The sequence below is a fragment of the Drosophila ananassae genome, chromosome 2R, assembly GCF_017639315.1.
Source record: "Drosophila ananassae strain 14024-0371.13 chromosome 2R, ASM1763931v2, whole genome shotgun sequence".
NCBI lineage: Eukaryota > Metazoa > Arthropoda > Insecta > Diptera > Drosophilidae > Drosophila > Drosophila ananassae.
This window is the reverse complement of record NC_057928.1, coordinates 21,248,546-21,266,095: the sequence shown is the minus strand read 5'-3', so window position 1 is coordinate 21,266,095 and position 17,550 is coordinate 21,248,546. Positions and strand designations below refer to the sequence as shown.

The following is a 17,550-nucleotide window of genomic DNA, read 5'->3' as shown; positions in this document are numbered from 1 at the left end:
CGAACACCGTTAAAGGTCAAATGAGCATTTTGGCAGTAGAAACCGAAACTGCCAAGTCACAAAAAAAATAGGGGAGAAAAAAAAAGAAAAAAAATAATAATAATATATAACCCCACACCACCACCCATTGGAATCAAAAAGAAAAAAAATGAAAAAAAAAAACTAGTTTCTCAACATCTAGAAAGAGATAGCAATGCAATGACATGATATACATAGATAGTCTGGAAGAAGAAGCTGCATGACAGCATGTGCTATGGATGCACTACAGATATATCTCTCAATATGGGATAACGGTTCATGGGTCTCTTTTTGGAGACTACCATACTACTCTCTTCGGGTCGCCAACTAACCTACTTTAAAGAGATATTTATCGGACAGTGTTTATAACTGTGAATATCCTTTAGATAAGAGGGGGGTGGGATTGTTACTAGAGATCAATACTAGAGACCCTCTCTTTAGACCTGGCCTAATGGGAGAATACCGTGAGAAAAGCACTTCAAAGCAAAAGGGGGGAAATAAAATCAATAATATAATGAATATAATCATATATTACATAATATATATCATTTATTTCCATCTAGAAACACTACAAATATCCCTCTCTTTTGTAGAAAAAGGGAAACCAACAAAGCCCTCTTACTTTTGCAATTTTTAGCATGACCCAAAAAAAAATCGATAGAGGGGCAGGCCGCCAAAGAGGGTTTCCGGGGTAGGGTATTTGGTGGCGAGCGAAGGCCTGCACTGAGAAAGGTGTGAGAAATAACAAGCTGCTGCCTGTCGAGTGTAGTTTTTTTTTTTTTTTAGCTTATTGAACACGTAGGGTTGACAACAAAAAAAAAGAGAGGGATGGAGAGACCACCTGACCATGCGGGGGTTGGTGGCAGGGGTCACAGGAAGAGGAGAAGACAAGACAGGAAGAAGCCCGCCAGGAAGGAAGTTCCAAAGGAAGTGGTTATCCAAACAATATGGATAAGTTTTAAGAAAAAAAATTGCAGAAAGTGGAGGCACAACAGTAACTTGCAACAACAACAATATGAATGTACCGTAACAGTTGTTGTTATTATTGTTGTTGTTGTTGCTGTTGTTGTGGTGTGCCAATTCTAAGCCGTTGCATTGGCAACAGTCGCGCTTCGCCGGTTTCGCAACTGAACTCTCAGCTGCTGTTTTGTTGCAGTTGTTGCAGTGGCTCCTCTGTCTCCTCTGCCACTGCTACTGCTACTGCTGCATTGCGCGTAATCAGTGAAGCAACAAACCGTGGCAGCAGCAGCAGCAGCAGCAACTAGCAGCTAACCAGCAATAGTTGCAGAAGCAAAGAAAAAATAACAAAAACAAAACTTGAATGCAGTTTTTCGCAGTGAATGACACAGTTTCTCACACTGACACACACACACACACACACACACACAGATGCACAAAAAGGCATTATTTTCAGATACTCCTTTTTTTTCTTACATCTACTGCCTTTTTTTTTGTAGATTTTTTGGGGTTTTTTTTTCTTATTTGTTTAACACTTTTGTGGCAAATAGCCTATATACTATGTTGCTGTTTCAACTGCGTCGCGATATATTGCAACCGACGGCGGCGCCTCAAAACAACAAACAATTCCGACGACGACCTGCGACCACCGCTCTCTCGACCGACCCGGCCAAAGGAAATTTCAATAGTGAGCCCGTGTGGCGTCTTTGACTGACTGGCCTGCTACTTGTTCCGATACGGCTAGCAACAGCACAGCAACACTCTCACCAATGCCAATACATACATCAAATATATACATGAATGCATGTGTATGTGTGTATATAAAACAAAAACTGGCAAACGAAAGCAGAGCACTCAGTAAAGATGACGATGATGGTTGCTGCTGACACACACACACACACACACACACAAACATACAGCAACATCTGCTCTCTGGAAAGGTAAGATGGAGAGTCAGCTGCTCTCTAGCGGAAAGAGCGTGTTTTGCATACAAACATGGCCGTCAGTGTCTGTGTGTGTGTGTTGGTGTGCCTTCTTCCGACCACTTGTTTGACGGCTTTTGGCTCTCTTTTGGGCGCTCTCCCTCTCTCAGCAACATCAGCTGTGTTGATACTCAGCAGCTGACGCGGCAGAGTTGCCAGACTGCCAAAGGCAGTAGAAAAGTAGTAGAATCTGCTACTATTCCCAACTAAACCATTGATATCATTAATTTTTGTGAATAAATGGGTACATTTTATGGTGTAATGTAGAAAGAAAAACCTAGAACACTTTTTAGTAAAAAAACCACAACTTACCCCTCAAATTAACCAAAAAACTCCCTTATTTTAGGTGAAACTCCTTTTAAAATAAATCCATTTCAAGATGTACTCACCTGAAAGAAAGAAAAATGTAAATTGATTAAAAAAGACGTTAAGAAATGGAATCCTTTAAGACAAATAGACCCTCGGCAGGCTCTTATCAGTGGAATGACCCCAAAGCCCGCATAAAAGAGCTCCCCGGGGAGCAATTATCACGCTCTTTTTGGTGAGGAAGGAATAAAAATCATCAACAACAACAAATACAACAAGAAATCAAACAAAAATCAAGAAGATAAGGAAGGGAAAGAGCGAAGAACGAAGAACGAAGAACACAGGAACTGCATTTGATGCCCTGACTTACAAAGAATCGGGTTCCAAATAAGAAAAACAAAAAAAATATATATATATATAAACTGCTTCGTCATTCACAGCAAATAAAGTTGAACAGTGAGATACTACACTTAAAAAAAATAATAGTAGTAACAGAAAAATTTTTAAATACTTTTTCCATACAATTTATAGAAAAAAGTACTATAATTCAACAAACTTTATAATAAAACTCAATTTTATATTTTAAATAATATTTTTTCGAGTGCACTTCCAAGCAGCTGTCGGTCAAAGAGCGTGAGAGAGACAGCGGCAGAGGAAGAGGTCGCAAAGGTGAGAAGCGGATAGAGCAAAGAAGGAATCTTAGACTCCCGAGCACCTGTGACCGCCCGCAATGCAACATCAGTGGCAAGTTCATTCGCATCGCATCCAATTCTCCTCCCAAAGTGCCTCTACTCCTAATGGAACATCTGATCCGTGTCCCACTACCCATCTCTTTCTTTTCTTAAATTCCATCTCTTTTTAGCGCTGAGGTGCAATTGCAACTGCAACTGCAACGCTTGGCTGCTTTCTAGCAGCAGCCACTACTTGCCATTTGCCATTATTCGAATTGCTTTGTGCCCATTACTTATGGCGGCGACTGTTGCCGGCGGACAGTTAAGACGAAGAAGAAGAAGAAGAAGAAAAAACGGCACACGATCGCGATCTATGGGATTACAGAAATTTCGAAAGAAGAAAAAGAAGGAAAGGTGAGCTACTTGCCACAAAGTGGAGAAGAGAGTTCAATTAAATAAATATTTTATAGGTTAGCTTGAACTGAAGGAACTGAATAATAATTCATGTCCTAACATGTCATGTCTTAGCATGTCATTTCCCAACACTTGTCCCAACTTGTCCCTTGTAAAGCGCCCTCTAGTTGTCAATAATTGAAGAGAAGCACCATTATTATGACAAGAAATGGATTCTAAGTCATAAGGTGGATAATATTGCATGTCATAACATGTTTTTGCATATCCTACCATGTATTCTAAGCATTTCCCAACACTGCCTCTTGTAAAGCGCCATCTATTTATCAAAAATGAGAAGAACAAGCCTCATAATTATGACAAGAAATGGGTTTTAAGTATTAAACTCAATAATAATTCATGTCATAACATGTCTTAGCATCTCCTATCATATCAGCAATAAAATCATTTTCCAACACTGTCTCTCTAGTTATCAATAATGAGAAGAACAAGCCCCATAAATAGGGGTTCTGAGTAACAAACTGAATAATAATTCATGTCATAACATGTCTTAGTACACCCTTTTATGTCCTATATTCTAAGCAATAAATTCATTTCCCAACACTGCCTCTTGTACAGCGCCCTCTAGTTATCAATAATGAGTAAAACAATCCCCACATATATGAAAATAAATAGGTTCCCAAAGTTCAAACACTGCTGCACAAAAGTTCACATATACTATGGATGAAATCCAAGCACTCGAGTTGTTTATTTGACGTACAATGTCTTTAGAATATTTTTCCCAAATTCCCACAAGGGAATCAAAAAGCAAATTGCTTCGAAATAAGGCAATAATTTCAATAGAAAAACAATATTGACTTTAGATAATTTATGATTTGATTTGAACATATTTGTATATAATTCATGGCTTTTACCATCGGCCCGCTAATTGGATTATTTATTTAGAGTTTCTTTCTAATTCTAATTCCCGGAAAAGTTCCTACTACCTATGGGATATTATTTTTGCAATATTTTTTTTCCCTCCCCTCCCCTCTCCCCAACAGATGTTTATCAATCGTAATATTTGATTTATGATTGTTGTTCCTGCAACTTCCCGGCTTAATTGCAAAAGAGAAAGAGTTGAAGAGAAAAGGCCCTGGCTTCCTGGTCCTGATAGAGAAAAAAAAACCAAAACAAAAAAAAAACAAACAAACTAACTGCATAAGTATGCAAAGAAAATACAATTTTCAATAATGTTGCTCTCTCAGTCGTGTGATTTGTTTTTATTGCTGCCGTGCCAGAGATGAGGTTGTTGTTGTTGATACTATTTGCTTATACGTTTCTAGTTTTTGCTACACTTAAAAAAAACTAATAAAAATAACAATAATAATAATAATAAAAAACAAACAAAAAATTAATCAAAAATAAGAATAATTTCGAACTTCTCACTAATCTGAAACTGAACTAGTACTCTCCTATCTACCGTTACTTTCATCTAAGAGAGAGAACTATTTCTCTTAGTGTTTTTTGGGGGAGAGAGCCGCTAGGCTGGGGGCTGGGGGCCAGTTCCGTTTAGTCGGTCACGCCACCACATAAATAAGACGGAACGGAACGGAACGGCAACAACAAAGCGTATCAAGATGTTGTTGCCAGCGTTACTGTAGTTACTGCGCTGCTTCTGCTGCTGCTGCTGTTTCTGCTGCTTAAAGTGTTGCCGATGCTGCCGTTGCGGGTCATGCGCACTCTCAGTGACGTCAGAGTCAGGCCACCAAATTAGGAAATGCGCAAAAAAAAACACAAAAAAAAAAAAATAAAAAACAAATCTACAGAAAAAAACAAAACAATATCAGCAAAACAACGAAATTGAAGCCATGAAGCGCCACATAAACCCACAGTAGTCGTCAAAATAGTTCCTATAAAAATCTTATCGTGTTCGAAACACTTTAACAATAAAAAAAAACAATTGGGAACTGGAAAAAAATAAACAATTTAATTTAAGACCACTTGTGTGTTTTGATTAGTTTTTAAGGAAGTCTTATGGACATTTTAATGTGGATTTCTGGTAGTAGTAGATTTCTGGTCTGAAAAAAGGTTGAACCATCTATTACTTAGATGATAGTAGTAGATTCTTAAATTATATCATCTATGTATTTCACATATATTTTTTCAGTTTCTTATATGATTTCATCAATTTCTCATATGATATCACGACATTTGAGTCATATTTATCATATAATATCATCTATTTCTTCTAAGATGGTTTATATTTCTAATATATTTTTAGTTTTTCATATATTATTATTTATTTTTCTTATAATCATCTTATATATCATCTTTTTCTCATATATCTTCAATTTCTCATGTGATTTCTCATATGATTTTATTAATTTTTTATATGATACATATATCATTTATTTGTATCATTTATATCATTATATCATTTATAATTTATTTCTCCCCTGATGTCACCTATTCCCCATAAAATATCTTTTATCCCCTAAAATTTAACCATCATATCTCTGAAAATAGTCTCTATTTCAGATACTTTTGGTAGTATGATAGTATAATTTAATTATTTAATTCATTTCTATTTATTTCCCATCCAAAACCCCTCCAAACTATGCAAATTTTATTATTTAAATGATTAAACTTAGCACCCCGAGTTTGTGGGGATCGGAATATGCGTCTCGGACGTGGCACTGTGTGATTTATGTGTCGCCATTTAACGAAAGGGGGCGTGTGCTCCCACCACCCCCTTTGCTCCAGGGGGCAGCAGGGGGGCAAGGGGACTAACTGTGCGAATGTGTATGCACCATTTGCCTTGAGGTGTGAATCACCACTAGCACTAGCACCCCTCCTGACACTCGCAGGGGTTTCTTCTCTGCAACATGGAAACCTTACAAAAAAAAAAAAAAAATATTAATAATAAAAATAAAAGAAAAGACCAAACCCAAAGCAGACCAAGGAAAACTGCGCCGCAAAATTTAATAATTTGCAAGAAAAGTGAGGAGGGGTGGCAGGGAAATCCAATAACAATAACAAAAACAAAAACAAAGCCAGTGATAGCCAGACGCAGAAATCAGCTGTTTTGTGAACTTTGCCCGCTGAGAGCCAGATGTGATATGGGGAGCAGAATGAGAGCAGAACTAGTGGTTCTCCGGGGAGTATTATAATCTGAGAAAAAAAAGAGAGAAAGAGAGTCTCCCTTTTTGGGGGGTCTGGAGACTCGGAAGAGGTCCCTAAAAAGGGAGCAGGATAACGGTAACTACGCAGTTTTTTTCGCGAGGTTTCCAGGAATTTCAAGGCAATTAGGGTGGGTCTTATTTCAGGTTTTTGGACATTTTTTTTTAAATTTTGCAATATTTTATCATTTTTATTTTATTTTTTTACTATGCTTACTTAACTTTTCATAGAAACTTGCATAGAAAATAAGAAGAACTCTTCTAATAGAAGATTTTAATGGAATTTTTAAGAGAATCCTTGTGTTGTCCTTTGTTTATAAATTAAATTATTCAGTTATAATCAAGCTTTGTAACTAGAACTCATTTATTAATTAAATTCCCTTCTATCTATACAAGTCCACCCTCAACCACAAACATTCCTCTATAATACCTCCTGCCGCCAAGGACCTGTCTTTTAATAAGCCAAAGGATGCCTGTTTAATGGCCCGTAATGGATTCAATTTTAATTTCCTTCTCCGGCGGAGATTAATCTCATTTCCTCACTGCCTCCCTGGAATCTTACCGACAGAAGCAAGTGACGGTCTCCTCCACATCCAGTGGCAGCGACAGTTGCGCCGTTGGGTTAGAACCAGGACCACCCGAACCACCACTTGCCCCGCCACCTGCGCCACCTCCTCCCGAGGCGCCACCATTGGCATTCTGGCGGGGCACTGCCCGTCCCGGGATGTGGCGCGAAGATGCGTGCAGGAAAGTGGCCGCAAAAGTGGAGGACAGCGAGGAGTGCGAGGCCGAGGAACGGGGCGTCGAGGCGGTGGGCGTTTGGGGGGCAGTGGAGGATCCATCGCCGGCATCGGCCAGGGGCACCGAGGAGTAGCGGACCAGGATCGCACGGCTGACACGATTGCCGCCCGTTAGATTGGAGAGAGCCCAGTTCATGGCCCTTTGGGACTACGGACTTTGGACCACGGACCAGGGAACTCGGAACTCGGAACTAAACGCTTCCGCCGCTCGACTGCAACTGAGCTTTCCAGTGGTGGCACCACCGTGGTGCAGGGTGCAGGGCCAAGAAGGAAATTGATTTTGTTTTGTGATTTCAGCCACGCCCCTTTCAGCCCACTGTCAATCAATGGTTTCCCTCTAAGGCCGGCCCTTTCAATATTTCCCCTCTCTCCCTCTCTCTCTTGCTGGCTATTTATGCCATTTTTTTACTTTTTTTTTCACACATTTTATTTATATTTTTTTTTTGCAATTTTCCTTTTTTTTTTTTGCTGCACTTGCACCCGTTGCCAGTTGGCCCTCTCCCTTCGCCCCCTCTCCCCTTTCCGGCTAATTCAATTAGAGTTGTACCAAGTGCGCTTCAAGGCTGCCGGAATGCACACGCTGGCAGCGGAACAGCGAGGGTTGCTTAAATAGTAATGGAAAGTCTTAAAAATAAATATTCATAAAATATAAAATATATAACATTTTTATTTATTTATGAAGAGCTACCAAGTAATTTAAAATAAAGAGGTAGCGGTAATGTTGAGCAAAAAATATTAAATAATATATTATAATATATAAAAAATATAAAAATAATAAATGTACACTAAAATATAATAAAAATATAATATAATAACTATGGTTAAAAACACTCATTTTAAAATAGATATTACAGATATTATTTTTCTTTTTTAGAAAATCTATAAATATTTTATGATTATTGGGTTTTTATAATTTGTTTACAAAACTATGACTAACAGATTTGGGACGTAGGAGTCTTCGAGGCCTTTTACTACGTGTTTTATATTATATAATGCATATTATATTATATTATTTTTTTTTATACGTTATATTTAATCTTATATATAATTTTAGCTTTTATATTTTTACATATATATATATATATATACAGCTGTGAAAAAAAAAATAGCACCACCACCAGACAAAATTTTTCAATTGCCATCATAATCATATTTTTAACTTTAGGAAATCGATTTATACTTTTTTCAAAATCGAAGACCCTCAAGATAATAGAAATTAACGAAAAAACATAAGTTTTTTAGATGTTCTTAAGTTATTTAACAAAATTTATTAAAGTCTATAAAATTAAACGAAAAAAATAATAGCACCACTTTTCAAAAATGGATTTTAAATGCTAATAATGACTAATTCGTTAGAGATTCATTAGTAAACAATATTGATATATTAAAAATATATCTATATGCGTTGATTAGTATTTGGTAGCGCATCCTTTGTTGGCTAAAACAGCTGCACAACGTCTTGGCATTGAATCTACTAAGTCCTGGCAGCGTTTTTTGGGTATATTAGTCCAGGACTCCTTAATAACACCCCAAAGGCAATCGATAGTCGTTGGTTTGCTATCAGCAACTGCCTTCTTAACGTCGGACCACAGATTTTCAATTGGATTTAGATCCGGCGACTGCGCAGGCCACTCCAAAACTTGTACAGCATTGTTGAGGAACCACTCCTTTGCCTTTTTGCTTGTGTGTTTTGGGTCATTATCCTGCTGGAAGACCCAAATAAGAGGCATATCATCTTCTGCGAAGGGTAACATTACAGATTGCAAAATATCCACATAGACGTGTTGATCCATTATAGATTTTATCCAGTGTATAGGACCTACTCCATTATATGAAAAGCACGCCCATACCATGACGCTGCATCCTCCATGCTTTATAGTCTTTGTGGTGTACTGGGGCTTGTATTCTGAATTCTTCGGACGTCTGACATACGATCGGGATCCTTTACCACCATACATGACCACCTTGCTCTCATCGGACCATAAAATATTCCTCCATTGCTGGGGGGTCCAATTTTTATGCTCCTTAGCAAACTTAATACGGTTAGCAATATGCCTGGCATTTAAAAGTGGGACTTTTCTTGGGCTGCAGGCTTTCAGATTATGTTGCCTGAGATATGTGCGCACTGTTTGATCCGTTGCAGCAATATTCAGGTCCTTTTTTAGATCTGTAGCAGGCTTGAAAGGTTCCCTTTTGCTATGGCGAACCAACCTTTTGACCTCTAGAGGGGTCATAGAAGGCTTCCTACCGCGTGTTTCCTGGTTTTTCTTATAGGTTATGGCGTTCTTATCATTTTATTTGAACATCCAACAAGTCGACCCACTTCTCGAAAGGATTTTCCATCCTTGATCAACTTTTTGATCAGGTCACGCTTTTCATCCGTGCAGTGTTTTCCACGACCCATTTGAATTTTTTTTTTTAATTGAAATAATTAAATTGAAGACAAATTTGTAAAACACGTGCTTTAAGTCGCTGAAATGTGTCCATTTCTTTGTGAATTCTTTAGAGATGGAAAGTGGTGCTATTTTTATTTTCGTTTCTTTTGCGATCTTTTTTAGTAAAATATTAAAAAAAAATATTAAAACAAGAATTTGAGTAACTATAACTCTTTTTTTGTTTAGTAAGAATATCATTCTACATAAAAAAATTTTATTTGAATAAATTGGTAACATTATTACTATTTTTTTTAAAGCCCAATCGAAGTGTGATGTAGTGGTGCTATTTTTTTTTTCGCAACTGTATATATTTGTTTGTTTATAATTATAATAATTTACATTATTCATATTAATCATGGCTTTAATCTTAGTATTTGTTTCTTGTTTAATATTTATATTTTTTAAATTCTATATTCTAGAATCTGTCTTAGTAATAAGAATAACTAAGTTTCCTTATGATTTAAAATTAAAAATAAATTAAAACTTATCTGGCATTAGTTCTGGCTTGGTTCAAAGTTCGAACTCATGTCCTCTGTGAGATTTTTGTCCCTGTTTCGTATCCTTTTAAAGGAGATTTCCTTATGATCCTTATGATAGATTTTATACCTTTTTATACCTTTAATTTATTTTATTTTTCAAACTAGTATACCTTTTATTCTTGTATTTTATTTGATTTTTTTAGGATAGTACCTAGCCTGCTAATAAAAATAATAAAATATTTATTTTTATAGATCTGTATCTCTATCTCCATAAATCTCCCTAAAACTCCCTAGAGTACACTTCCACTCAAGAGGACCTCAGAGAACCCTCCTCTTTCAGATGAGAAGCCCGTGGCAAGGAAGACAGAAGGACAAAAATCGATAGCTTGCCTCTTGCCACATTTTTAATTGTTCTGCCTGCCGGGCCCACTGCCCCTCCCCACTGCCCCCTGCCCACTGCCCACTGCCATCTAATGAAACCCCGCTTCAATGGAGGGCGATGACGTCCAGCCCCCAGTCCACCCGAAAGAAAAGTAAACCTCCACATGGAGGAGATACTGGCACTCGTATGATGTTGTCCTCCGCTGGCAGAGAGAAGCCATCAACTGATGTGTACTTTTCCCCTTTTTTTTTTATTTTTTCTTTTTTTTTTGGCGTATGGGGTGTGACATGTGACACAATTTGTTTGTTCTTTGTTGTTGTCACATCGTTTGTTTTGTTTTTTTTGTGAGTTCCTTTGCCTATTTGGATGCTGTGACAGTTCACAAAAGAACCAAGGGGGGGTTAGTATATAAATATATATATATATGAAGGTATGGCTCTGCTATCCAAAAAAAAAAGAGAAAATAACAGACGTAATCAACAAATTGTCAGAGTGGCTTGTTGGGGTCTTAATTTGTCCAGCCTAGACTAGTCCAATTTCCAGCCCTCCCTGTTCTAATCCAACTCGATTTCCGCATTTCTCGTTTTAATCACTGAATTGTTCTTAATTATCGTGTCTCTCCCGAACAAGTCCTTTAATTTGCTTAGTTTTCAAAACAGGTTTACCGAAAAAGTTCGGGATTAGCTTCCCTTGATTCTGGGATTAGGAGGAGAGTACTACCGGATTAGGGTGGAAATTAGAAGACATATGTCGGGGGGTATAATTAGGGTTAAGGGGTGAGGGTTAAAGGTAATGAGATTCTGGGAAAAAAGGGGTTTCTTGAAAATAAAGATTCAAGAGGTTTTGGGTTTTTATTTTTACTTTTTATTGATATTACTAAAAAACGAACTTAAATAATTATTATAATTTATTATAATTAAATAAATCAACTGAAATAAATAAAAAAACTAAGTAAAAAAATAAAAAAAATCAAGTTTAGTATTTTTGGATTTGGTAACCCTAAAAATGAGGTCCACCCTTGTTTGTTTTAAAGAGGGCTCTTTTATCTTCTATTTTTAGGGATCTAAGTATTTTAAGGCTCTTTTTTGTTGTATTTCAGATACTGGTATTCATTTTTTGACAAAAAACCACAAAAAAAAGGACTACCTAGGCAGCTGCTATCCTGATTTCAAGGATTCTAGGGTTAATAATCGTAGTTATATGACATTATATATTCAAATTTATTAAAAAACAAAGTCTATCAAAGTAGTAGCTTTCTTTAAGAGTGTTTCTTAAGAGTCTATATGAGTTTAAGCATAAAAATTTATAATTTTTTTGTCTACAGTAACCGACTCGAGTGCGGTAATGAAATTGGCAAGTTCATTAAACCGGATCTTATCTACTGGCCTTCTGTGGCTTCTGGGCCTTCTAGAGCCTTGCTGGCGAGCCACAAGAGGGGGCACAAGGGGAGGCACGCCGTGCAAAATAAACGCCGTGCAGCGTAATCAAAGTGCAGCGATGGCCTTGCGACTCCGATTCGTGGCAAGAAGCAGCAGCAGCCCCCAGCACTACACTAATAAACAAAATATTTAAACAATGAGTAGGAGAGTACTAAGTACTGAGTACTGAGTATTGTTTAGAGTAGTGTTTAGAGTAGTGTGTAGAGTAGTGTATGGTGTAGTGTATAGTGTAGTGTATAGTGTGGTGTATGGTGTAGTGTGTAGAGTAGTTTGTAGTGTAGTGTAAGTAAATCAAAACACTTGCGACTTGGTAACCGCATTGGAGAAATCGATAAAATGTTCATTGATTCCAGAGGCCACAAAAAAGAGTATTTATTTTATAGGGTATACTCAAGTCCAATATCTTAAGGGAAGATTAGGGGGTAACTTCTTATGTAAAAGTTTTTAGTTTCAGGAGGCAAGAGGGTGTAGTTTTGTTGTTATTTTAGTGACTTGCTAATCAATAACTAAGCCAGGAGGGTCCTATATCCTTACTTCCGAGGACTAGTCCTGGGGGAGTAGTGGACCTCAGCTGACCAAAAAAAAAAAAATAAAAATAAAAAATAAATTTCTTGTGTCGGCGAGAAGGCGAAAATGAGGCCAATTGGCAAAAGGCCAAATGGCGACGAAAAGAGCAGACAAGCAGAGGACACAAGAGGCACAGAGACATCATAAAAGACGACGACGACGACGATGGGAGCCCCCCCTTATATACTACACCCAATAAATGGCCCGTTTTCGAAGGGACTATGGACCTATGAGCTATTATTTGAGGATGCAGGACTCTTACCCCATCAGCCAATCGACTGTGTCGCGAAGATATTCCGGAATTCGCTCCAGTTTGAAGGCTGTTTAATGCTACTGCTGCTGCTTGGGCTGCAAAATTTCAAAAAAAAGTTATTCCCCAGCTGAGGGGGGAAGGCAACCAAAACGCACGCACGCACACACCGTTACCGAGACGCACACCGACACGGACACGGATACGGATACGGACCACGAACACACACCACCACCAGGCCACCAGGACACCAGGATCAGGATCAATAGATCACCGGGCAAGCCAATCGACACACTTTTTTATTTTGTCAATCAATATATTGGGGTATATTCGTTTTCAAACTTTGCACATCAAAATTTTTTCCTGCTTCTTCTTCACTTGTTTGTGCACTTTGTTGAGGCCGTTATCGGTTCGATATACGATAGCTATCGATAGCGCCTGCGCAGCCTTTCGATACTACATGCGCACGGTTATTTAAAAGATTCAAGATACTCAAGTTAGAAACTTTATTAGCATTACCTTATATATTTTAGGTTTAATTAGTATTAAGAGTTATATGTATCGCTTTTAACAGCCACCGAACGGCTGTTATCTTTATGCAGCCCTGGTTGTTGACTATCAGCTGTTCGGTAACAGAGACGTTGAAAAAGGGCGCCTTTATTTATTAAAAATTAGGCAATTATATTAATTTTTTTTTTATAAAAACGAAGTTAAAATAGGTTAATTTATCTAAGAAATCAATCAAATTCAACCAAATAGATAGTAACTTTAAATGAGTCGACAACCATTAATATATCGATAACATCTCGTGGCAGCATGCTGTTCAGTCCTATTCACAGCTGTTAAGTATAAATTACATAAAATGGTACGAAGTTAACTCATAATATTTGAAAACAAACGTAAAATCTGACATATTTCCCCCAATTACATATCCGAAAACCATAAATTGATCTGTACGATGGCGTCGCCGAATTCACAAACCGTTCCCATACCAAAGGCAAGTTCCGTGATCTTGGCGGGACTTGGAGTGGCTGCTGTGGGATTCGCCGGCAAGCACCTGCTGCGCCGCATGCCCCAGATGACCACCAAGTTCAACGAGGCGCTCAAAAACTTGCCCAAGTTCGACGCTGAAAGCATGGCGGCGTCCAAGTACTACAAGGGAGGCTTCGATCCAAAGATGAACAAAAGGGAAGCGGCCCTCATTCTGGGCGTTAGTCCAAGTGCTTCCAAGTTGAAGGTCTACAGAGAGCTCTAATTTTATATCCTTATTCTATTGCAAATGACATTGCCAATTACAGATCAAGGACGCTCATAAAAAGATCATGTTGCTAAACCATCCGGATCGAGGGGGTTCGCCTTATTTAGCGGCCAAAATCAACGAAGCCAAGGACTTTTTGGATAATGCTAAATAAAGTCGCATATCCCGCCTTCGAGTGTAAATAAACTAGTTGTGGTTAGCACGTAAGCGTACGTTTCATGTGTTTTTATTAGAGGGAAGAATGTATGCTGTATATGCCAGGAATTTTATGCAAATTTCTCATAAAGACATCCCAGTCCCTGGACCAGAAGTATGTGATTTTCTATGCAGCGGCACTGATACCTCCAGCATATCAAAAAATAGTTTCTGCAACTCAACTCTTCACCCAAATGGCAATCTAAAATTATAAAAAAATAAGGAAACTATAGTCTGTAATAAGAAGATAAGCTTACGGGTGCGAGACATGGGATTATGAATTGATAAAAGTAGGTTTATGTTGAGAAGGATAAGCAGGCACTTCAGAGGCCACATCTTTCTTTCTGGGTTTCTGTGGAGCAATGGGCAGTAAATTCTCCATTATAGCAGTTACTAGTTAGCTATAGAAGCCCTCTAAAGTAAATAAATCGATTCAATTGTAAGAGGAATTCAAAGAAGGAAAGTTGACACCATTTAAGTCTTGACATTCTTAGCTCTATGATATTCTTAAGAAATTAAGAAATAATTTTAAACAGAATTTATTTCTGACTTTCATTATCCTAATAATATACATGTTTTTATTATAAAATAAAATGGAAAAGTTTCCGCGTTTGAACAGTTGCTATTGAGAATTTGTGAATGTTGCGAATTATTTGCGTAGCCCCTTTTGGCAAAGATCAGATTGTGTGACGACAGAGCAGATTCTCACGCTCCTCTAGTTGGCGTTCGCTCCAGTTGGTGTTTACTTTGCCAATATTGTCGCCGAACCCAGAAACCGACTCGGCTTGGGTATAAATAGCTTGGGATTAACTCCAGAACAGCATCAGTTGATCACATCCGGTAATCAACTAGCATCGAGATGAAGTTCACCCTGGCATTCGTGCTCCTGGCCATCCTGGCATGTGTCCTTGTTGACCAAGCCACCAGTGCCACCACCTCCACCACAACTACCACTGAAGCGACCACAACCACCACTACTACCACTGCTTCATCGGACTCCACCACCACTACCACAGAGTCTTCGGATTCTACCACCACCACCGAGTCCTCCTCGTCATCCAAAAAGAAGCACAAGGTCCACTACAAGCGGAAGATCAAGCGTGGCAAGAAGATCAGAACTCGCCGCAGGAACAGGAACAGGAACAAGAGCAAGAAGAATAAGAGCGGTTAAGGGTTACGACTCCTGGAAACCATCATCGATTCTGATCCAAATCCTCTACCGAAAATGGCTTTAAAGTACCTAACTACTAAACTATCCTGGCATTAACAAAACACCAAAAAAAAAATACATAGTTTTTTAAGAAAAATAAAAGAGAGTTCCTAATTAAAAAATATAATTAATTTTTTTGTTGAACTGGTTTATTAAGGACCTGGTTTATAAATCTTAAAATACGTATTTCTTAATCAGTCCAACAGGATTTCTTGCATGATACTTTCCACATCCTTTCTAACCCAAGGACCTCTTCTTCATCTCCTCACGGAACTGTGTCACCGATACCATGTTATTTTGATCCTTGTGCTCGCTGGTCAGACACTCCCACATGGCATCGAAGGTGTCCTTGGGCAGGATATCGCAGAATATCCTTTCCACTTCCGCTCGATCGCGTGGCTGACTGAAGTCACTTGGCCACAAGCCGTGCAAGGTGCCTATCTCCGGATTAATGACATCCTTGACATGGGTCTTGTCCATGTCCTTTTGGACCGGCGACTTGTGCGGATAGTGCATGATACGATCCTTGTTGGGTTCCTTGTCGCGATCCGCGCAGAGCAGGCGATAGGTGGTGTCCTTGTTGTACACCGTATCCGGCAGGGGTGAAATGGAGCCCACTAGGGGCAGTGGCATCAAAATGGATAGAAGCTGGACCAGATCCTCGTACCTGATGGCCTCGGAGCAGCAGCCCTCGTCCACGATGAGTTGATAGTGCGAGGTGGCGGTCCGTATCTTCTCCGCATCGGCGGGGATGTGCATTTTCCTCAAAAGGGTGATGATCTGAGGGAGTGGCAGCTGACCCGTAGACTCCTTATCCTTGTTCCTCAGGACCGTAAGGATGTGGTTGATGGTGATGTCATCGCGTCGCTGCAACATGTCCCTCAACATGTTCATATGGCTAATGGCTTCGGACAGTTTTTCCGATTTTTCCGAGGGCCAGGTGTTCTCCAGCAAGGATCTCATGTCCACTTCGCTTCTTTTCACCAACCCAAAGGTCATATTCTCAGGGATAACATAAGGATACCAACTGTAATGGGATAATAGAACTATGTCCTTTAAGTCTAGGCCCAAAACTCACATAAACTTCTTGCCCAGAGGTGCTTTGGTGCGATCCTCCAAGTCCCTTTGCGGCTTCTTCACAATCAGCAAGTGCTCCTCGCCCTCCTTCAGGCAGTTCTTCATTTTGATTCCGCTCCGATCCGAGTTACTGGGTCTCCCGAACCCAAGATTTGGAAACCTTTCGAAGGCCTCGTTATACCTTCGATTGATTTGCTCCGCGGGGAAGTAGTGGTTGTGGCTAACGATATGCGACTGATGGAACTCGGCGTACTCCCGATTCACCTGCTCGGCGGACTTCCGCGGCATCATCAGATCATAGAGGCCACCCTCCTGCGGATTGGCATCTCCGAAGGTCCTGTTCCAGTTGGTCACATCATCCGGTTTCGATTTGGTCTCCATCGCCTCCGCCAGGCCAATCTTTTTCCTGAACAGATTCTCCCGGCACTTCTCCTGGAGCAGCGTCATCAGACTCTTGTTCATTTCGAAGCTCAGCAGCTCCCCGATGGAGTTGGTCGGAATGCGGGGAGTTCGCTTCCCGGTCGGCTTGGGCCTGCTCCTCCGGCAGTGGACCGTTACGAGGTACTCCGCCTGCTCGTCAGTGTCCAAATACGGTATACAGTCCTTGACTCCTTTCACATTGTCGGGGTCCTTGTAGGACGACAGGCCCGCCACTCGCAAAGAGGGACTTCGGTCTATAAACCGACCCTTGTTTGCCATTTTCCGGTTTTATTTTTGTTCAGTGTGAGTATATGTTGTCGATATATTTTGACTTGTACGGTGTGGATAGTGTTTTTTGTCGGGTTTTAACTTTTAATATGAGGCTTTATATAAGAGGTCTATAATATATAGAATCTATATTATGGACTATAATACTCCATACTCTATTAGGGACTGTCTTACTTAGAGAACTCAGGCTGTTTAGAAATATAATCGTAAAGGAAGTCTCGTTTTAATTCTTAGGATCATTAT

General features: G+C 39.2%; 4 protein-coding genes across 7 annotated transcripts in view; 2 read left to right on the top strand and 2 right to left on the bottom strand.

The window, feature by feature from the left end:
- The window catches only part of LOC6507175 (MOB kinase activator-like 2), a 40,386-nt gene extending 27,124 nt beyond the window's left edge, over positions 1 to 13,262 (bottom strand). Inside the window, exon 1 of one of the 3 annotated variants that reach the window (XM_014909603.3) lies at positions 12,872 to 13,262. In XM_014909603.3, the coding sequence (XP_014765089.1) occupies positions 12,872 to 12,876 (5 nt within the window). In that variant the 5' untranslated portion in view covers positions 12,877 to 13,262. Of the gene's footprint in view, positions 1 to 1,452; positions 1,726 to 7,069; positions 7,534 to 12,871 lie in introns of those variants that run through there. The other 2 variants (XM_014909604.3, XM_014909605.3) reach the window with 2 other exon arrangements.
- A 316-nt stretch (positions 13,263 to 13,578) lies between these two features.
- LOC6507897 (mitochondrial import inner membrane translocase subunit TIM14) lies at positions 13,579 to 14,329 on the top strand. 2 transcript variants are annotated; one of them, XM_014910014.3, is made up of 3 exons: positions 13,579 to 13,724; positions 13,857 to 14,096; positions 14,158 to 14,329. In XM_014910014.3, the coding sequence occupies exons 1-3, from the start codon at positions 13,722 to 13,724 to the stop codon at positions 14,269 to 14,271; spliced, it is 357 nt and encodes a 118-aa protein (XP_014765500.1). In that variant the 5' UTR covers positions 13,579 to 13,721; the 3' UTR covers positions 14,272 to 14,329. The 2 variants fall into 2 exon arrangements, with proteins under 2 accessions (XP_014765500.1, XP_001956549.1); XM_001956513.3 differs by having other exon boundaries at positions 13,702 to 14,096.
- An 88-nt stretch (positions 14,330 to 14,417) lies between these two features.
- Positions 14,418 to 15,636, top strand: LOC6507898 (protein new-glue 2). Its single transcript, XM_001956514.4, has one exon. The coding sequence runs from the start codon at positions 15,172 to 15,174 to the stop codon at positions 15,481 to 15,483; it is 312 nt and encodes a 103-aa protein (XP_001956550.1). The 5' UTR covers positions 14,418 to 15,171; the 3' UTR covers positions 15,484 to 15,636.
- A 17-nt stretch (positions 15,637 to 15,653) lies between these two features.
- On the bottom strand, positions 15,654 to 17,389 carry LOC26515571. Its single transcript, XM_014910257.2, has 2 exons — positions 16,601 to 17,389; positions 15,654 to 16,549 (listed from the first exon to the last, which is right to left on the bottom strand). The coding sequence occupies exons 1-2, from the start codon at positions 17,296 to 17,298 to the stop codon at positions 15,760 to 15,762; spliced, it is 1,488 nt and encodes a 495-aa protein (XP_014765743.1). The 5' UTR covers positions 17,299 to 17,389; the 3' UTR covers positions 15,654 to 15,759.
- Between the last annotated feature and the right edge of the window lie 161 nt (positions 17,390 to 17,550).